The 23,325-nt window shown below is 38.6% G+C and overlaps 1 protein-coding gene across 1 annotated transcript; it reads right to left on the minus strand.

Moving 5' to 3' along the window:
• Positions 1-432: 432 nt before the first annotated feature.
• Positions 433-19,437, minus strand: LOC110457529 (extensin-like). Its single transcript, XM_021508853.1, has 3 exons — positions 19,390-19,437; positions 19,090-19,150; positions 433-2,114 (listed from the first exon to the last, which is right to left on the minus strand). Exons 1-3 carry the CDS (start codon positions 19,435-19,437, stop codon positions 433-435), a joined length of 1,791 nt encoding a protein of 596 aa, XP_021364528.1.
• Positions 19,438-23,325: the final 3,888 nt, after the last annotated feature.

A 23,325-nucleotide genomic window follows, 5' to 3' on the forward strand; every position in this document is an offset into this window, starting at 1 on the left:
TTTAAAATTTCCATTTAATTGTCCAAAATCATCTAAGCGAAAATCAAATTCTTGCGTTCGCAAATCTTAATCAATTGTTGAGAACTTGGGGATGAAAGTTTTCAGAGTATAATTAGATGTAATTAATAACATAGTGAACCCTTTGGGAGAACTCGAGTTAACAAATGAAATCGGTACGGTTCAAGTTTCATATTAGCCAGTGTGCAGTACGCGATGGGAATTAGACAAACACATCATGAGTAAGCTGATTTCATATTTTTGTAGTAATTATGGCTAGGTAACCTAATTGAGCCTCCCATAACAACTCATTGTTGACAGGAATAGAAAACTGACGCCAAAATTCTTCAGTGTGTGAGGAAGTGCATACTGAATCGCCAAAAAATATCTCGTTTTATTCATACTCGTGGACACAGTAAGATAACACGGGACGGGTCACTCTAAAGACAAAGGCACCTTAGCATTTAATATAAAGTCCGAAGAAATAATACGAGATTGTGGCAGTAGTAGTGGTGAGGTGTAGGGTGGGTGGTAGTGGCAGTAGTAGTGGTGAGGTGTAGGGTGGGTGGTAGTGGTGGAAGTGGTGGGATGAGGGTAGGGTGGGTGGTAGTGGTTGGAAGTGGTGGGGAGGTGTAGGGTGGGTGGTAGTGGTGGAAGTGGTGGGATGAGGGTAGGGTGGGTGGTAGTGGTTGGAAGTGGTGGGAATAGGGTAGGGTTGATTGTAATGGTGGAAAAGGTGGGATGAGGGTAGGGTGGGTTGTAATGGTGGAATTGGTGGGATGAGGGTAGGGTGGGTGGTAATGGTGGAATTGGTGGGATGAGGGTAGGGTGGGTGGTAGTGGGTGGAAGTGGTGGGAATAGGGTAGGGTGGGTTGTAATGGTGGACGTGGTGGGATGAGGGTGGGTGGGTGGTAGTGGTTGAAGTGGTGGGATGAGGGTAGGGTGGGTGGTAGTTGTGGGATGAGGGTGGGGAGTATGGTAGTGATAATATTGGTGGGATGAGGGTAGGGTCGGTGGTAGTGGGTGGTAGTTGTGGGATAAGGGTGGGGAGGATGGTAGTGGTGGAAGTGGTGGGATGAGGTTAGGGTGGATGGTAGCGGTGGAAGTGGTGGTAATAGAATAGGGTGGGTTGTAATGGTGGAAGTGGTGGACTGAGGGTGGGTGGATGGTAGTGATGGAAGTGGTGGGATAAGGGTATGGTGGATGGTAGTTGTGGGATGAGGATGGGGAGTATGGTAGTGATGGAAGTGGTGGGATGAGGGTGGGGAGGATGGTAGTGGTGGAAGTGATGGGATTAGGGTAGGAAGGGTGGTAGTGGGTGGAAGTGGTGGGAATAGGGTAGGGTGGATTGTAATGGTGGAAATGGTGGGATGAGGGTTGGGTGGGTTGTAATGGTGGAAGTGGTGGGATGAGGGTAGGGTGGGTTGTAGTGGGTGGAACTGGTGGGAATAGGGTAGGGTGGGTTGTGATGGTGGAAGTGGTGGGATGAGGGTGGGGAGGATGGTAGTGGTGGAAGGGGGGGGATGAGGGTGGGTGGGTTGTGATGGTGGAAGTGGTGGGATGAGGGTGGGGGGGATGGTAGTGGGTGGAAGGGGAGGGATGAGGGTGGGGAGGATGGTCGTGGTGGAAGTGGTGCGATGAGGGTAGGGTGGGTGGTAGTGGGTGGAAGTGGAGGGATGAGGGTGGGTGGGTTGTGATGGTGGAAGTGGAGGGATGAGGGCNTGGGTGGTAGTGCCTGGAAGTGGTGGGATGAGGGTAGGGTGGATGAGGGCAGGGTGGGTGGTAGTGATGGAAGTGGTGGGATGAGGGTAGGGTGTCTGGTAGTGGTGGAAGTGGTGGGATTAGGGTAGGGTGGGTGGTAGTGGGTGGAAGTGGTGGGATGAGGGTGGGGAGGATGGAAGTGGGTGGAAGTGAAGGGATGATGGTAGGGACTTTGGAAATGGTGGGATGAGGGTAGGGTGGATAAGGGTAGGGTGGGTGGAAGTGGTGTGATGAGGGTGGGGTGGGTGGAAGTGGTGGTATGAGGGTAAGGAGGGTGGAAAATGTTGGATGAGGATAGGGTGGGTGGTTTTTGATTGCTGACTTAGAGTCGACACAACACTCATTTGACCTCTTTGCTTGACAAAGGAAACAGACGTTTTCAGAAGCTCTCAAAATAACTTTCGATTCATGTTTTAAGTTAAAACACGAATTAATCAGGTTGTAGTTATCGTACTTATAATTGTCGCATCAAGCTAAAACAAGAATTAATCAAGGTATATTGCCGAGTTAAAACAACTTATTGGGTTGTCGTCGCCGAGTTCAGTTAAAACAACTTATTGGGTTGTCGTCGCCGAGTTCAGTTAAAACAACTTATTGGATTGTCGTCGCCGAGTTCAGTTAAAACAACTTATTGGGTTGTCATCGCCGAGTCCAGTTAAAACAACTTACTGGGTTGTCGTCGCCGAGTCCAGTTAAAACAATTTATCGGGTTGTCATCGCAGAGTCCAGTTAAAACAACTTATTGGGTTGTCGTCGCCGATTCCAGTTAAAACAACTTATCGGGTTGTCATCGCCGAGTCCAGTTAAAACAACTTATTGGGTTGTCGTCGCCGAGTCCAGTTAAAACAACTTATCGGGTTGTCGTCGCCGAGTCCAGTTAAAACAACTTATTGGGTTTGTCGTCGCCGATTCCAGTTAAAACAACTTATTGGGTTGTCATCGCCGAGTCCAGTTAAAACAACTTATTGTGTTGTCATCGCTGAGTCCAGTTAAAAGTTAAGGGCATGCTATTTTCATTAACTTAATTAGATATTACACAAAGCAACATCCACTTGGTATCTATTTATCCAGTGACTCTTACTCTTTGATTACACGACCTTAAGATGAAGAAATTTTGGTTACTTAAGTTTTCCCCTAATTACCACGTGGGAATCTTTATATAACCATTCAGTGTTTAGGGGCCCGATAGTGACCAAATATAGGCTCGCAGTCACGACTGTAACGCTTCATTTAGGAATTGTGTTTTTACTGGTAGATTTCCTCTCAAAACATTCAAAAGTGATATTATTTACATTTACAGGTCGGCAGGTGTCGGAATTATAAGGGGTACGCTATTTTAATTGATCGTGAGCTTTTGAAAAAGCATGCAGGATTTGCGAAGACATTCCGACATGGAAATCGCAAACAATATAGGCATTGCCTTATTTTACAGCCAGGCCATTGTTAGTCTGTTAAGTACAGTGATACACACATGCCTGCGCACGCACATCTTGGTAACGTTAAAGTGAACCAGATGTACATTCATATCTGCTCCTGATGCTGAATATAGCACAGGGAGCAAGCGCCCGGATAAATCATCAAATGAAAATAACAACAATAATGATAGGGCTTATTAGACACACCAGTTGATCCCTGGTTACCCCGACCATCTATTATAGACACCGGTCTGAGTCAGGTGGCTGTGAGTCGTAATAGACCTCCCGGAAGGATCACAGAAGGACAAGAATGTCGACTTCGTCAGATCGACCCCCGCGCCAGGTCATTTGAAGGCCACGAAGACTGCCCTTGGATGTTGTGGTATGGTATGCCGGCAAAAAGGACGTCACAACATGATTGGTCCCCGATTACTCGGAGTATGACGGAGTATGACGGAAAGACAGTTACCAATAAGAAATATTAACGTAGTTCTTAATATAATATGAAAAAGCAAAGCCTTAAAAGAGCGAAGCTTTTGTTGATCTCTGATATTTACTGATTCAGAATGAGATAATACTGCTTTCAGAATGAGGTAAGATAAAATTTATTTAAAGTCGGCTAGTTGAGGGATAACAATAAAACATAAACTCTAATGATATAACAATAGGGGGAACGGGGCAAATTCGACCCTGTTTTTAAAGTCCGTTTTGGGAAGTATGGCAGCACGTCGGTTTTTGAACATTATGTAATTTTCCCTGTCGGATGATCTGATGGCCGAACGAGCCCCGCCATTGGATAAGTTCGGACAGGCATTCGGGTAAATTCGGCCCCATTGGAATCAGCTTAATTATGACGTTATAAAGCATGCAACGTCAGATTTTACCGCCAATTTTACGACTTTTTATGTGTTACATGGGCTGAACAAGGCACGGTATCATTGGCCGAAACTGTCCGGGCCCATATTTATATTTCAATAAATTCTTATCGTACAACAATATGGTAGTGAGCGTTTGACCGTAAAAAAAATAGCAATTCCGTTTACAGAAAGTTCGCATAACTAGAAGCGAGATCATGATTTTCTTTCTACCCTGTCAAAAGTAATTTTCTCCTGTTTAGTAACTTTAAATTAGAGTTTTCCTCGCTATTTTTTTTGTGTGAATGCCCAGCTAACTAAACTGCTAAGATCTTTAAAGTTGTAAATAATAGCTCAAATAAATATTTCAGGGGTGGCCGAACTTGCCCCGGTCTCCCGTATGTAGATTTTTTGTATCGTTGATGATTGTTAAAAATGTATTCGCAATATATTTTTTGCATCAATGACGCCATTTTCAAAGCTAAAGTAGATATTTGTTCTTGTGCGTAACGTATATGATGGGTCGGTGGCGCAATGGATAGCGCGCTCGTCTTCACCAAGATGGCCGGATTCAATCCCGGTTACCTGCCCGACCATGCGTTGTGAAAATGTGATACGTTGCTGAAAAATGGCGTTAAACTCGGGTTCGTTGTCTGGACAAGTATTGTTGATTTCGACATAAATGAATTATCCAATATTTCTTTTATGCGTGGTGATGCATACATGAATTATGTAAAGACTATAACCAGACTTTCAAAAATGTTAACTATTTCGTTCATATACACAACAAATCGAATCAGAAGCTGATGAAATTTAAGACTGTACACGTTGACCTATTGGTTTAATGCGGCTCTTTTTGAAAATATCTCCCGGTAGAAATTTTAACAGAACATGGTTGATGACAAAATGGATCTTCAGAAAACAAAAAAAACTGAAATTAAAAAGTCATGAAGAACCGACAAAGAGATAAATGCAACGGCTAGCAGTTCCAAGATTTTACGGTTATTTTTCATCCTTCCGGAAATAACCGATGAAGGCCAATGGAGTGTGACGTGCTTGTGACGTCATAGTATGATAATCTCTGAACGACGTTTCATGCCTGCTACATATGTAGTATCAAAATTTATTTTTTATTTAATTTATTTTCACTCAGAATGTATATAAGATTTTACCTAAATAAATAAGTAATAAAACATGGGTATTGTTTTCACTATACAAAGATGTTCATGTATGGGTTGAAACACATTTGTCTTTGCTTCAAGGATACACTTCCTGTTTCCCCACTGGACGTCTACTTCCGGACGAAAATTGTTAAAGGCAAGGTGAAGAAAGGGGAAGCAACTCTGTTTACGCACGCATGTGTTACCATTAAAGAGCTTCGCTCGGGCGCCCGAGAGCTACGCTCTTAATATGACTCAGGCATGGCCTGGAGAGAGCGAAGCTCGTACATTTGTTTCGATAGTATAGTATAATTTTTGAATCATGACATTACCCATTTTAATACATTCAAAATTTACCTGTAATTGTTTTTTTTTATAATATACTTGAATTTGTTGCTGGGCAAAATCATTCATTTTGAAAACAAGCATTACCTGAAACGAGAGAAGCGTCTAAATGCTGTTGTTTTTTAATCTTATTTTCTAAATAACACTATTTAAAATAATATCTATATATTCGTTTTATAGCGATAAAGTAATAAATGTAAAATTAATAATAAGTAAAGAAAAACATTCGAATGAATTATACAGTTCAAGAGAAAACACAAATGCATTTGGTACTGTTGCATTTAATTGCCCCGTCTATGGCCTCAGCGTAATGTTGCGGAAAGAGTGAGGCCCAGTAGAGGGACTTCATATTTGAAGATGTCTTGTTTATCAAATATAACTGTTATTATCTGTTATTATAAAAGTTAAGTATGTCGGTGATTAAATTCCAATTTTATTTTCCGACATGAAATACTTTGCCTGATCCCTCTAAATCGTGTAAAAAGAGAATCACAATAGCCCAAACATATACTTCCGGTTTGGGTGGAGAGAAGAAAAGACTAAAAATTTGAAAAAAGCTTCAGTTTCTATAATTTTTAATGTCATGAATTTACATAACCATAGAAAAAAATTATCAAATAAAGAGATATTTTTGAGAATGTGTAGTAAAGCCAAACAGCATTGTAAAAATAGGACCGCGGTAGCTCTATACTAGCTACTTCCGTGACGAAGGACGTTACAATGACTTCAATTGTTCGTACATGTTACCGGAAAAGAGCTTCGCTTCTTGCGACTTCGGCGCAGGAAGAGCTGCGCTCTTATTACAGATATTTGTGTTGGTAGCTTGATTAAGAAGCCAAACAACGGGAAATGTGTAAATATTGAAACATACATAATTCCTAATAAATTATGGTTTAGTAAGAACAGGAATTACTAGTATTCAATCTAGCCAAAAAATCCTTATGTGGAAGATCTCGAAATTTATGAAGCTGTTTAGAGAGTATGTATATAGGAGTTCACTTCCTATTTAACATCAGACAGAAATTATTAATAAAATCGAGGCCCAAATATATGAACAGCTTATGTTTCCCCGTGTTGTTCAGTATCTAGCATACACTTGTATATTTATGCGCCATAAAATTGTACGTAGTGACCGCAGAATATGGCTGTATATTAAACAGACATACCAACATATCAAATACATCCTTATATATAACTTACAAAACATATACAGTTGCCTTTTTTGTCAATCGCATGAAAAGTGTGAAAGGTTATCGATATAAATGATCTAAGCGGCAGAATCAGAGGTTATCATTATGCATGATCGAAACGGCTGTATAAATATGTTGGTACGTCTGAGGATGTAGTGAAATATAGCCCATTGGGTTACTCAGTACACAGCTGTTCTCTAGCCTGACACACATATATATTGTAAGCTCGGAAGCAAATCAAACATATATAAGCCAATTCAATTACGTCAAACAAATCGGAGTCCCTCACGCCACGTGGCGTAACCTGATCTAACTACAGGCGTGTAATGCAGTGGTTTTCTCAAACCATCATATGGTTTAAAGCATATTCAATCAATTGGTAGCGATTTATTTTCAGTAATTTTTTTTTTTTATGAAAAGTGAAATGTGTAATCAGTGTTATTGTTTTTTTCATCCCATTTTTTTACCAGTAAAAATGTATTGAGCATGAAATGCATGTTTCAAAAAGTTATCGTGTATGTACAACATGTACAAGTGCAATTCATCTAAAAAGGGGCCCAAACAGATGTCTTTGGTAGTCTGCTATAAAAACCAGCCCGTGTAAGTAATCACAGTTTCGAAAATCAGCATCAGCAGTTACATTTACATATTATTTAATATTCGGCGACTTCATCAGTGATAATCATCAGAATCACCACTTTCAGCTGACGACTATTGTTATTCATTTGTGTTAAGATAATGATGCAATACTAAAAATTAGCAGTTATTCGAAAGCGCAAAATTTGGATAACAACCACAAAATATTAAGACACTATATTCCTGCATGTTATAGAAAGTTGAAGAGCTAAACCTGTTGAGCTGAGAAATCGTCGTCGTTGAGCTGATATATAAGATTGGCTAATACCAGTTTACAGTATATAATTGAAGCTTACAAAAAAAACCCCCAGCTTTCTAGTCTTTCGAATATTATTTTTTGTCAGGAGAAGACGATTGCATACAGTTACGATTTTTCTTTGCATGAATGAGTACATACGCATGCATGTCTGTCTCAATTGTCATACAGCCTCACTTTCAGTCTAAATTGTCATACAGCCTCACTTTCAGTCTAAATTGTCATAAGCCTCACTTTCACACCTCAACGAATAGATATATATGTGATAAGGTGTAAGACACCTTCGGCAGCCCCTATATTGTTTTATTGACTGATTTAACCACATTTTATTGCATAAATGAAGCAAACGGATTAGGCACAAGTTATATCAACATTACAAAGGCCTTCTCCACAATAAAGTTTACATACATTGAGAAATAGCATAATTTGATCACAATGAATACATTTTTTTGTTATACAATATATGAAATAATACAACAGATACAAATATGATGAGTAAATATCCTATCACATTAACTAACCCTTTGGTTAGATTTTATGTACTTTTGCACATTTCTAAGAATTGAAGTGTTTACTTCTACCGACAGATTTTCATTTCCTATGAGCAGTAAATTTATATCAATGACAACATCCAGATTTAATTCATCTATATTTGAAAGAAGAGTACGTCTTTGTATATTTTAACGAGGACATATGAAAAAGAAGTGGTAGGCATTCTCAAGGATATCCACAAATTCATTCAGAGTTCTCAGTCAGATTTACTCTAAAAAGGTCATAATTTAACGGACTACATTTGTATCTCAACTTTGTTTTCAATACATTGAGTTTTCTTTCTTCAAAACTTTAAAAAGATGGTGCTTTTTGATTAATTGGATGTGAAATAGCGGATTTAAAAGTAAAAAGCGAAGGAGAAGATCTTGTTTCCACGTCTAACCCGTTCCAAGAAAGTAATGTTGACGGTAAAAAAGAAGAGCGTGTACAAGAAAGTCTATGATTTGGAACGACAAAATCATCTCTGTTTCTAAGTGGATAGAGATTGTTAAAAGCAACCGTAGATGGTAAGAGATCGTTAAGAAAATAAGGAGTAGTACTGTTTTTCGTCTTAAAAAACAACTGCAGTTTTCTCCATTTTCTTCGGTCTGATAACTATTCCAACCCTGTTTCAATGTATAAAGCAGTGTTGTTTACATATGACAGAAGACCAGTAATGATACGTGATGCTCCTCTTTGAGTAATTCCTTAAGCGCGGATTATGATTTGTTTGCTTGCAAAGCTGTGTCATTCAAATAGATCATAAATCCCATTCAAAAACAGTTCAATACTTATATTTACGTTTTCTCTGCCTCTTATGTTCTTTTTTAACTTATAATTTATATTTAAAATTAAAAATGCCCGCCTTATCGACAGTCCACACAATTTCGTTCAATAGTTTGAACAACGTATTGTCGCGTGCTGATTGGCAAACAAAGTAGTACTTTGAAATTTTAATAAACACTTAATTTTATTCCACAATTCAGTATCAATACAATTGCGTATGATATGTCTATAGGGTGATTTATGTTTATCAATAGAACTCTGAGCTAAAAGTAATATTTGAAATTGTTTCGATTTTCCCCCGGAACAAATTTCGCGCATGGACAAATACAGTGAACACCGTAAATCCGACCTTGCCCTCCACGAGGGAATTATTTTTGTAAGTTAATTCGAACTTTTCTCTTTGCTCATTTTTTGAAGAATCCATGCGTGAATGTATTTGTTGATTGTATGGGAACCTGACAACAGTCGGTAGATTCTCTAACAACTTCGTTATTTGACATGTCGTCAGAAACTGAGGAATGGTGGATGCGAGACGCGTGAAAGATAGCGTTTGAAGTGAGTGATCTTGCGACGGAGCACAGGTTCATTACAAATGTCTGAAATGTTTATGTGTGCTGTGACTCATATCAGTAGGTCTGTAACATATGTGTCAGTAGGTCTATATAATATGTGTTTTTCAGACATTTGTAACGAACCCCTGTTGATCAGTGCAGTGTAACAGATGATATTTCTGATAAATTGCATGAGCGTTAAAATTGTTTCCATTGCCGGCATTGGTGATTTCAACCGATGTGCATTTTGTACGATATTGCAGACATTGGTCTTGTTTTCGTTGTAACAAAAATGTTTTTTTTATTTTATTTTTTATTTTGCACATAAATTTACAATGGCATTGTCAAATCTCACAATGCCCAGCGATATTTCAGCAGCTGTCATGTTTATTTATATTGGATATTGTAGTTCCGGTCAGTGTTGTATTAATACGCTAAGAATTGTGTCTCGTGATGCATGGTAATTAAAGTCCTATCAACGACACAGCTTTCAAAGAGGCTATATAGTGACAATGCCATGCAAATGTAAATATAATTCGTTAAGAGTTCACCCTTCACACAATTCACAGGCGTGCTCACACACAGGTAAAATAAAAGTGGTATACATTTTCAACAAAGTATTCCTATTAAGAATATATTTTAACTTCCTGAGTACATTTATCTTTTTCATTACAGAATTATAAACATAATTGACATGATCAGACCCTCTTAAATTGACCCAAGTGTTTATGCGTTTCAGTAAAATTTAAAATTTCACCACCAAAGATAAGATCAAGTTGACCACTTAGATTTACGGACTAGTTATAAACAAAACCTCGGTTTTACCAGGGTTAAAACTTACTAGCCACTGCTTTGCCCATGAATCGAGCGACAGTAAGTCTTGATTTAACTCGGTTTCAATATCAACACAAAGTGTGGAGGATTTAAAAATAGTGGTATCGTCGGCAAAAAAGACGAGATGTAGAACGTAAAACTTCAGCAATATCATTCATATATATTAAAAAAGTAAAGGGCCAAGAATGAAACCCTGCGGTACTCCTGCATTGATAAAACCAATGGAAGCGAGTCAGCAATAAAAAAATCTCTGGTTTCTATGACGAAGATAATCTTTAAACCATCCTAAAAGGTTTCCAGTAATTCCATAAGATTTCAATTTTGCCAATAGCCCCAAGTGCCAAACCCTATCAAAAGCTTTTGATATGTCACATAAATATTAAACATGTATGTTCTTTTTTCTCAAGTACCATGCACATATTGTGATAAATTTCAATTAATTGATAAACATTAGAATGGTCTGGCATAAAGCCAGACTGGTGTTCATAGAAGAGAGAATTCCTCATAAAATAAGTATGAACATGTTTAAAAAAAAAACTCTCAAATACTTTGCCTACAGAAGATAATAATGATATCGGTCGGTAATTTGATGGAGAATGCCTATCACCCTTTTTGAAAAGGGGCATAACGTTTGCTGATTTCCACTTAGCTGGATAAGTACAAGTATATAGCGACATATTAAACGATAATGTTAATGGTTTACAATCAGTAGGAGATGTGTATTGTAACAAATGGTGACTGTTGTCGTCGCAACCAGAAGCTTTTCCTAGTTTCAAAATCTGGAGGATGTCACTGACCTCTGTGACGTCTATTCTATCACACACACACTCTCAGTCCTGTTCGGAATAATGGGAACTTCGGTATTGTTATTGTCAACTTCAGTAATTGAACAGAAATATTGATAAACCGTTTTTGGTTGTTTGAACAATTACTTGTGTTGCTTCAATAAAAATGTGAAACCTCAATTGTTTAAACATGCGAATAGTTATCTCCCTTCGCAAAATCATACGCAAATGCAATGCTAATCTTGTCAAATTACTGCAGCTTCACATTCCATAAATATGGTTTTGTGTTTTGTTTCTACATAATTTGACTGTATTGAACTATCATCGCACCTCATCATGTTGTATGATGGTCCTTCAATGACAGACTTCAGTATGTAGACTTGCACAAGCTCCAGAACCTGGGGCAAACTATCAGAATGGACTTCACAAGTTCAAATTATTGAAAAAACACACGTTGATTGAATTATAAGGTTTGAATCTTGCTTTGGTCGATTTTATGGGATGATGAATTGAGTTAGTCTTTAAACAAATTCAACATGAACTGCTTAGTTCATTAAATTTGTTTCAAGACCAACTCAATCGACCAAAGCAAGATTCAATCCTTAAATAAATGTAGTATTTATATAATGACACTCCGTCAAATAAAGTCACTAAATAATGACGCCAAATTGTAAAATGCCGCAAACTAATGAAACAAAAAACGTCACAGAACATCACCAAAAGTCTAATATCCCATAGCAATTTATTGTACCCAATAGCCTATGGCAATTTATTGTACCCGATAGCCTATGGCAAATTATTGTACCCAATAGCCTATGGCAATTTATTGTATCCGATAGCCTATGGCAATTTATTGTACCCAATAGCCTATGGCGATTTATTGTACCCGATAGCCTATGGCAATTTATTGTACCCAATAGCCTATGGCAATTTATTGTACCCAATAGCCTATGGCAATTTATTGTACCCGATAGCCTATGGCAAATTTGTGTACCCAATAGCCTATGGCAATTTATTGAACCCAATAGCCTATGGCAATTTATTGTACCCAATAGCCTATGGCAATTTATTGTACCCAATAGCCAATGGCAATTTATTGTACCCGATAGCCTATGGCAATTTATTGTACCCAATAGCCAATGGCAATTTATTGTACCCGATAGCCTATGGCAAATTATTGTACCAATAGCCTATGGCAATTTATTGTACCCAATAGCCTATGGCAATTTATTGTACCCAATAGCCTATGGCAATTTATTGTACCCGATAGCCTATGGCAATTTATTGTACCCAATAGCCTATGGCAATTTATTGTACCCAATAGCCTATGGCAATTTATTGTACCCAATAGCCTATGGCAATTTATTGTACCCAATAGCCTATGGCAATTTATTGTACCCAATAGCCTATGGCAATTTATTGTACCCAATAGCCTATGGCAATTTATTGTACCCAATAGCCTATGGCAATTTATTGTACCCAATAGCCTATGGCAATTTATTGTACCCAATAGCCTATGGCAATTTATTGTACCCAATAGCCTATGGCAATTTATTGTACCCGATAGCCTATGGCAATTTACTGTACCCAATAGTCTATTGCAGTTTATTGTACCCAATAGCCTATGGCAATTTAATGTACCCAATATCCAATGCTAACGTCACGGATCCAGTGCCGGAGAGAAAGAGGGGATACCGACCCTTTACAATATGTATTTTAAAATGCAAGTTGTCTAAATCAACGAATTTGTGACAGTAAATTTTAGTGCTTCTCATGTATGGTGATTTTATCTTTATTATGTCTACGCCGCTAACGATGTAGCTGCGATAGCGCTCCTGAATCATCTCCCACATATCTTACACAGTGAACATAATCAGGGGTCTAGTATAGCATCATGTGTCCCCTTACTCAGTGAACATAATCAGGGGTATAGTATAGCATCATGTGTCCCCTTAGTCAGTGAACATAATCAGGGGTCTAGTATATCAACATATGTCCCCTTACTCAGGAAACATAATCAGGGGTCTAGTATAGCATCATATGCCCCCTTACTCAGTGAACATAATCATGGGTCTAGTATAGCATCATGTGTCCTCTTACTCAGTGAACATAATCAGGGGTCTGGTATAGCATCATGTGTCCCCTTACTCAGTGAACATAATCAGGGGTCTAGTATATCAACATGTGTCCCCTTACTCAGGAAACATAATCAGGGGTCTAGTATAGCATCATGTGCCCCCTTACTCAGTGAACATAATCATGGGTCTAGTATAGCATCATGTGTCCCCTTACTCAGTGAACATAATCAGGGGTCTAGTATAGCATCATGTGTCCCCTTACTCAGTGAACACAATCAGGGGTCTAGTATAGCATCATGTGTCCCCTTACTCAGTGAACACAATCAGGGGTCTAGTATAGCATCATGTGTCCCCTTACTCAGTGAACACAATCAGGGGTCTAGTATAGCATCATGTGTCCCCTTACTCAGTGAACACAATCAGGGGTCTAGTATAGCATCATGTGTCCCCTTACTCAGTGAACACAATCAGGGGTCTAGTATAGCATCATGTGTCCCCTTACTCAGTGAACACAATCAGGGGTCTAGTATAGCATCATGTGTCCCCTTACTCAGTGAACACAATCAGGGGTCTAGTATAGCATCATGTGTCCCCTTACTCAGTGAACACAATCAGGGGTCTAGTATAGCATCATGTGTCCCCTTACTCAGTGAACACAATCAGGGGTCTAGTATAGCATCATGTGTCCCCTTACTCAGTGAACACAATCAGGGGTCTAGTATAGCATCATGTGTCCCCTTACTCAGTGAACACAATCAGGGGTCTAGTATAGCATCATGTGTCCCCTTACTCAGTGAACACAATCAGGGGTCTAGTATAGCATCATGTGTCCCCTTACTCAGTGAACACAATCAGGGGTCTAGTATAGCATCATGTGTCCCCTTACTCAGTGAACACAATCAGGGGTCTAGTATAGCATCATGTGTCCCCTTACTCAGTGAACACAATCAGGGGTCTAGTATAGCATCATGTGTCCCCTTACTCAGTGAACACAATCAGGGGTCTAGTATAGCATCATGTGTCCCCTTACTCAGTGAACACAATCAGGGGTCTAGTATAGCATCATGTGTCCCCTTACTCAGTGAACACAATCAGGGGTCTAGTATAGCATCATGTGTCCCCTTACTCAGTGAACACAATCAGGGGTCTAGTATAGCATCATGTGTCCCCTTACTCAGTGAACACAATCAGGGGTCTAGTATAGCATCATGTGTCCCCTTACTCAGTGAACACAATCAGGGGTCTAGTATAGCATCATGTGTCCCCTTACTCAGTGAACACAATCAGGGGTCTAGTATAGCATCATGTGTCCCCTTACTCAGTGAACACAATCAGGGGTCTAGTATAGCATCATGTGTCCCCTTACTCAGTGAACACAATCAGGGGTCTAGTATAGCATCATGTGTCCCCTTACTCAGTGAACACAATCAGGGGTCTAGTATAGCATCATGTGTCCCCTTACTCAGTGAACACAATCAGGGGTCTAGTATAGCATCATGTGTCCCCTTACTCAGTGAACACAATCAGGGGTCTAGTATAGCATCATGTGTCCCCTTACTCAGTGAACACAATCAGGGGTCTAGTATAGCATCATGTGTCCCCTTACTCAGTGAACACAATCAGGGGTCTAGTATAGCATCATGTGTCCCCTTACTCAGTGAACACAATCAGGGGTCTAGTATAGCATCATGTGTCCCCTTACTCAGTGAACACAATCAGGGGTCTAGTATAGCATCATGTGTCCCCTTACTCAGTGAACACAATCAGGGGTCTAGTATAGCATCATGTGTCCCCTTACTCAGTGAACACAATCAGGGGTCTAGTATAGCATCATGTGTCCCCTTACTCAGTGAACACAATCAGGGGTCTAGTATAGCATCATGTGTCCCCTTACTCAGTGAACACAATCAGGGGTCTAGTATAGCATCATGTGTCCCCTTACTCAGTGAACACAATCAGGGGTCTAGTATAGCATCATGTGTCCCCTTACTCAGTGAACACAATCAGGGGTCTAGTATAGCATCATGTGTCCCCTTACTCAGTGAACACAATCAGGGGTCTAGTATAGCATCATGTGTCCCCTTACTCAGTGAACACAATCAGGGGTCTAGTATAGCATCATGTGTCCCCTTACTCAGTGAACACAATCAGGGGTCTAGTATAGCATCATGTGTCCCCTTACTCAGTGAACACAATCAGGGGTCTAGTATAGCATCATGTGTCCCCTTACTCAGTGAACACAATCAGGGGTCTAGTATAGCATCATGTGTCCCCTTACTCAGTGAACACAATCAGGGGTCTAGTATAGCATCATGTGTCCCCTTACTCAGTGAACACAATCAGGGGTCTAGTATAGCATCATGTGTCCCCTTACTCAGTGAACACAATCAGGGGTCTAGTATAGCATCATGTGTCCCCTTACTCAGTGAACACAATCAGGGGTCTAGTATAGCATCATGTGTCCCCTTACTCAGTGAACACAATCAGGGGTCTAGTATAGCATCATGTGTCCCCTTACTCAGTGAACACAATCAGGGGTCTAGTATAGCATCATGTGTCCCCTTACTCAGTGAACACAATCAGGGGTCTAGTATAGCATCATGTGTCCCTTACTCAGTGAACATAATCAGGGTTCTAGTATAGCATCATGTGTCCCTTACTCAGTGAACACAATCAGGGGTCTAGTATAGCATCATGTGTCCTTTACTCAGTGAACACAATCAGGGGTCTAGTCTAGTATCATACTGCGACACTTCTTTAGTCGGAACCTGTTATATTCTACTGGTCGTCTGGCAGTAAATTTACAAGAGAGAAATATATCATTCGGTAATCATAGCTGCCAAGATGTCGACTTCCGAACAATGTCGATCTAGAATTGTTGCTAAATTACACAGTATTCAACAATATGTATAAATACATAGTAGATAATAAATAAACAAGTCCTTGCGAAGGAAAATATAGAATAAAATAATAAAAATGTAAGATCTTCTGCTTGGCCTTTCTGCCCCCAAGGGCTTCTTCAGGCGGACATATATATATATATATATAGGGTTCGAGCGGGGCGGTTACCATGCGATCACTTCGTTTCCATAGCGACATTTCAACACATTTCAACACAGTTCTGATTATTTCCTACCAAACTCCAATATGCATTGTTATACGAGCTGTTGCTTTTGGAGGCAGATATTATCTGTCATACATTACTCTCTCTCTCTCTCTCTCTCTCTCTCTCTCTCTTTCTCTCTCTTACTATTGTACATATATGCTTGTTATTTTCTGGGAAAGGGCTTAATATAAGCTTAATAACTTGTGCCCAATCCATTATCTTGGCAATAAAATATGTTTAAACTAAGGTTACAACGAACGTTAATTTGTATGTCAGCATGTACAGAGACATAGACAAAACAGACACATGCCAATGGTAGCAACTCGAAAACAAGCTGAAATCTTTAACAAATGCCACCCTCTCGACACACACACAGTTATATATATCATAAAGATGAGCCATGTATTGTTTGACTGTTAAAGCTGACGCTGGTATTAATGACTTGTACATTAGATATGTCCTGGTCCGTGTAGGTAACCACAAGATCGGAAGTCCCATTAGAGCTGTTATACTCGGTAAGTGTCAGTTGATGTGACGACGAGATTGGAAGCATTTGATACGGCGAAAGAGACGGTAGATGTGGCTCCCAGTAGCCTCATTACTGCGTATGTATAGTGTTACCCGAGGCGTTACGCGGTTACCTTCGATATTTCTAATCGAAAGGTTAATTAAACGACGCTATGTGATATTTTTCCCTCTGAAAAATGACCTCTTCCCGACAGTCGTAAGATGTGAGTGTGGTATATAAATAATGTAAATTATTAGACGATATTTACAAAAGAAAATAGGCGAAAACAGTTACTAAGATTCTGGGCATTGTAATACAAGTAGAACAGTTGCGTAACAAATAAAATGTCTCTAAGGCATTTCCATGATCAATTGTAACTAAACTAGTTTAAAGGTAAAATCAACACTTTATAAATTCTCGTTTGATATAAAATTATTCCAACTACATTAAATGGATTTTTTTCGTGTTTCCTCGCTTAAGATAAGATACCGAATCTTCACGGCGAAGGGCTCCCATTTGATGTATTCGTTCTTTGTTGCGCTATGATGAAATCAGTTATCGGTAAAGCCGTATTGTATACACCTTTGTAGTGTAATATCTTTAATGTATAATTTGAGTAGTCAATATTCTGTAATACTTTCCGATAGGCATTTAAATAGATCTCGTGAATTTCCAGACGTTCAGTTTGATAACAGATGATAACTTGACGGTCAATTAGTGTCACATGTATATAACAGTAACAGAATGTTATGCGTGGTTTTGCGCACACGTGTACAGTTTCGGACGTAAGCAGCCACTGTCTTCATTATTCCACACATAAGTAGGTGTGGAGGTGCGCATTAAAGCTTATCTATCCAATCGATAATTCGGTGTCCTGATTAATTTCTGAACGTCGTCTAGTCCAAGTGTCGTGTGACCGCTGTTGATGAAATCCCTAACATACGTCCACTTGTTCATTTTGTAGTGTGTTATACGGCCGTTGAGCTATGTAAAGCACCAAATCGCATATAAAACATTATTATCCACTATATAGAGAGAAACGCCGGAAGGAACTATCCTTCCTTCAATCTCTTTGATACTCGAAATGTCAGTATTGATCGGCAAGAAATATACGTGTATAGACTGGCACTGTGTCACCGCCTGCTAGCGCTTAGACGTAAGAACATCTATTGGAGACACACTTGTTCTGAGACGTAAGAACATCTATTGGAGACACACTAGTTCTGAGACGTAAGAACTGCTATTGGAGACACACTAGTTCTACGACGTAAGAACAACTATTGGAGACACACCAGCTCTAAGACGTAAGAACAGCTATTGGAGACACACTAGCTATGAGACGTAATAACAGCTATTGGAGACACACCAGCTCTGAGACGTAATAACATCTATTGGAGACATACTGGCTCTGAGACGAAATAACAGCTATTGGAGACACACAAGTTTTGAGACGTAATAACAGCTATAGGAGATACACAAGTTCTGAGACGTAATAACAGCTATTGGAGACACACCAGCTCTGAGACGTAATAACAGCTATTGGAGACATACCGGCTCTGAGACGTAATAACAGCTATTGGATACACACCAGCTCTGAGACGTAATAACAGCTATAGGAGATACACCAGCTCTGAGACGTAAGAACAGCTATTGGATACACACTAGTTCTGAGACGAAATAACAGCTATTGGAGACACACAAGTTTTGAGACGTAATAACAGCTATAGGAGATACACAAGTTCTGAGACGTAATAACAGCTATTGGAGACACACCAGCTCTGAGACGTAATAACAGCTATTGGAGACACACTAGCTCTGAGACGTAAGAACAGCTATTGGATACACACTAGTTCTGAGACGTAAGAACAGCTATTGGAGACACACTTGTGTATAAAAAGGTACGAGTGTCCCAAATTCTTAAACAGATCTTCATATCTACCAATTATAGTTTTCTTATAACTTTTCTTATCAACAGAGATGCGAGTATCTAGTGAACGCTCAATTTCATCACATCAGATTTGATTAACTGAGTTAGTTAGTTTGTTCTATTTGATAATGTTGAAAATGGGCCTTATAGAGATAATTAAGTGAAAGGTTCAAAGTCCTTCTAAACTTGTCATTGCTTTAACAGTTCATTTGAATGTAGATATTGTTTCTACTGTCAAAGCTATGAAGAGGTGACGGGAGTCAAGCCAAAGGGTAAAAACACAGGCAATGATGCTATTCTGTTGTCTGATTAAATAACAATAACTTCTAAAATGTTTTCCTTTTGTTTTATCCATAACCAAATATTTACCTGTGCCATTAGCAAGCTGCATATACACAAACAGACGATACCAGAGGACAACATTGAGAACCTGTTAAGAAACAGTTTGAAAGTCCATCCGAAATGTGTGGAACGTGATATATCGGACACCTACCAGTACCAAACGGTACCAAGTGCTTTAGACCTTGACCGACTAACACTGACAGGCAAATCCCGACAACAACATGTTAGACTGTCTTGTGACCTGAATGAAATATCAATTTAATAACATTCCTATACAAGGCGGAATACGATGAAAAAAAGGGGAGAAAACAACAAGAAACGCATTACCATCCACAGAAACATGGGCACGATGTTTTGTTCTTCCTCATCGGCCATCCTCCTCCTTTAATATAAAATGTTGAAGCATGAAAATCAAAACAATTGCCGACGAACGTCACAAAATGTCCGAAACAGTTTTGGATTTGCAATGCCACTCGAGGAAATACAATCTGGTGTTCACAGAGAAAACTGAAAGGCATTGGCAGAGAAAAGTATGCGTAAAGCTGTCATATCAGGATAGTAAAATCGAGTTTGGCAATGGACACAGAAACAGATATATAGTGGACAGATTTATCTGTTCCATTTGTGATGTGCAGAAGAACGATGAAGAAAGTTTTACACAATTTTTAAAAGACTTAAAAAACCTGATGACAAACCCACCACGAAGGTTGTGCGACATAAATTAATGACAGGCTGAGCTGTATGACGACAGTTACCTTAACGACAGGCTGTATGACAACGGTTACCTTAACGACAGGCTGTATGACGACGGTTACCTTAACTACAGTCTGTATGACGACGGTTACCTTAACGATAGTCTGTATGACGACGGTTATCTTAACGATAGTCTGTATGACGACGGTTACCTTAACGACAGGCTGTATGACGACGGTTACCTTAACGATAGTCTGTATGACGACGGTTACCTAAACGACAGGCTGTATGACGACGGTTACCTTGTCAATGAGAAACATCGACGACAACAGCTGGACATTCGGTAACTGTGCATAGGGACGCGAGGTAAGAGACAACCAGTTCCTTGCAATGAACTTTTCCTTGTATCAAACATTGTAGTCAAGGGTCGACAAATTTTAGAGAAACGAATTTATGACTGTCTTTGAAAAACAAAACAATTTTGGATAACTGAAAATGATGATATGGGTGAACTTGATGGTTATCGTAAATATATTTTCCCTCGCAGAAGATGCAGAGGAGTTGGAAATTGGTATTTTTTACAAGAAATATTTTAAGAACAGGTTATCTGTAATTACAAAATACTCACGCATAATATCGATGGAATTACGCCTGACTGATAAAAATATTTACATTGCTTTTTGTTGTTAGTGTTTTAAAGGATGATGAGAAAGGAAAGCTTTATTTATTTCATAGATTGCATGACTCCTCCACTTCCTAAAGGACGTTTGGTAAAGTATTTTATCATGTGATATTGAAGTGAGAACGGGCATAAGGGCTGACAATATTATTCACGACAAAAAAGATCATGATACAACTATATATATATATATATATACGGTGTCGTCTCACCTAGCATACATTTCGTATTTTCCTATATACCGGTAAGGTGTTGAGTGTATGCTAGGTGAGAATTTGTGTCAGTTAGAGAACAATAGGGTTTGATTACAGGTAAACTATAGTCTATACTTTAAAAAATCTGACCTGAGATACATGAGAATCAAATAACTTAAGTTGCAAATCAACAGGNCATATTGTTGTCTACGTTTTCTTTTTTCAAAGATGACGACTTTCGTTTTCTGTACATTAATAGTTAACTTCCAACTTCTACAATAGTTTTGAAACACACTCAGGGCATGTTGTAACCCCTCCGGTGTCTCAGCCATTAACACAGTATCATCCGCATACAGTATTACAAATAGTTTAAGATACATTCCAATGTTAATTTGACAAAGTCTTTCTACATCATTAAGATATTCAACATCATTTTGGTTTAAAAAATCGTCAAGATCATTCAGGTATAGGGAAAACAAAAAAGGGGATACATTTTCCCCCTGTTTTAATCCGACATTGCAAACGAAAAATTCCGAAATTTCATTTCCGATTTTAACACATGACTTGGTGTTAAAATATAAGTTTCGGATAACCTTAAATACTTTTCCATTTATGTTACTGTTTAACATCTTTTGCCATAATCCCGCTCGCCAAACTGTGTCGAACGCTCTTCGAAAATCAACAAATGTACAGTACAGCCTTTTTCCCTTGTGCAAAATATGTGTTTATTAAAGAGTGTAACATAAAATATTTTCAGTCTTTTAGTTAATCTATTATTGATGATATGATTAAACACTTTCCCCAAGCAAGACACTAGAGTTATAGCTCCATAATTGTCCGGGTCGCAAGTTTCTCCTTTATTTATATAAATAGGCTTAATTATTCCAACTGTCCAAGAGTCTGGGACTAATCCGGTGTTTAGTATACTATTAAATAACATTGTATATAACGGCATAAAGTTAGTTAATGTACGCTTGATATGCTCATTTAAAAAGTCATCATTTCCACATGCTTTTTTATGTTTTAAATTATTTACCGCATGTTTAATCTCTTCCTCTGAAATATCTTCGTCTAGCATTTGGTAAAAAGTATTATTTTCTTGTTCGGGAATATATATGTTATCATCATCCCGGTTATCATTTGAATTGTTCAGCTTTTTGAAAAACTCAAAAAGTTCATTTATTGGTATATGTCAGCTTTATTAGATTTAGCTTTACCAGATAATTTATTTAATAAATTCCATAATGTTTTGGGATTACTATTTGCAGATTCCCTGATATCCCTTTCCATTTGATGCTGATATTCCTTAAAACACCTATTCATTTCTTTTCTATATTATTTACTCTTCTTTCTCTTTTTTGTTTATTTGATTTTTCACTAATTTATACTTACTCTTGGCCAAGTGAAACTCATTTCTCAGTTTTCTACATTTCCCAGTATACCATGGTTTATTAGTTGTACATTTATTACTCTTGCACATGTCTGGATATCTTTTACCGAACGCCTTATTAGCTGACCTTGTGAAGAGGTTACCTATTGACTTACAATGTCGTTAAGTTCGGTTTTATTAATTTGGTCCACGGGTGTATCATGGAGTTGTTTTAATGTATCACGAATTTTGTTTACACCATCTTCATTATTGGTTTGTATTACGTCTACAAATATATTAATTTTCTCACAGTTCTATTTGACATAAGACATGCTATTAGAGCTGGGGTTACCGTGGCTGTTATTTTCATTATTAATTCCATGTAAGACGAGTTCAATACTACAATGGACATCTGATATTAATGGGTTGAAATCAAAAATCATTGCAAGTAACCTTACCAACATTTTTATCATCACCTACTCTTCCATTTGCTATATAAAAATTGTTTAATTTACAAAAATCAAGGAGCTTGTATCCAAAATTATTGATCTTAGATTTACATTCACTAAACCTTTGTAGTGGTACATTATTCAACCTTAATGATTCAAAATCATACATAAACGAATAAAGATCATCATTTCTATTGATTTTAAATATTTCTGCAAGACTATTGTCAGGTTCCACAAAATCTTGCCGTAGCTCTGTTTTAGCATTAAAATTGCCTATTAGTGAAACTTTGGTATCATCTTGACAAAAAAGTAACATTTCTTTTTCAATATCAGAACATGCGTCTGGAGAAGAGTAGAGTTTTCTGGGGGTATATATACACACCCCATAAGTACATCATGACTATCTAAATCTCGAGTTCTGGGGGTATATATACACACCCCATAGGTACATCATGACTATCTAAATCTCGAGTTTTCTGGGGGTATATATACACCCCCCATCAGTACATCATGACTATCTAAATCTCGAGTTTTCTGGGGGTATATATACACACCCCATAAGTACATCATGACTATCTAAATCTCGAGTTTTCTGGGGGTATATATACACACCCCATAAGTACATCATGACTATCTAAATCTCGAGTTTTCTGGGGGTATATATACACACCCCATAAGTACATCATGACTATCTAAATCTCGAGTTTTCTGGGGGTTTATATACACACCCCATAAGTACATCATGACTATCTAAATCTCGAGTTTTCTGGGGGTTTATATACACACCCCATAAGTACATCATGACTATCTAAATCTCGAGTTTTCTGGGGGTTTATATACACACCCCATAAGTACATCATGACTATCTAAATCTCGAGT

The sequence above is a fragment of the Mizuhopecten yessoensis genome, unplaced genomic scaffold (genome assembly GCF_002113885.1).
Source record: "Mizuhopecten yessoensis strain PY_sf001 unplaced genomic scaffold, ASM211388v2 scaffold9193, whole genome shotgun sequence".
NCBI classification, from domain to species: domain Eukaryota; kingdom Metazoa; phylum Mollusca; class Bivalvia; order Pectinida; family Pectinidae; genus Mizuhopecten; species Mizuhopecten yessoensis.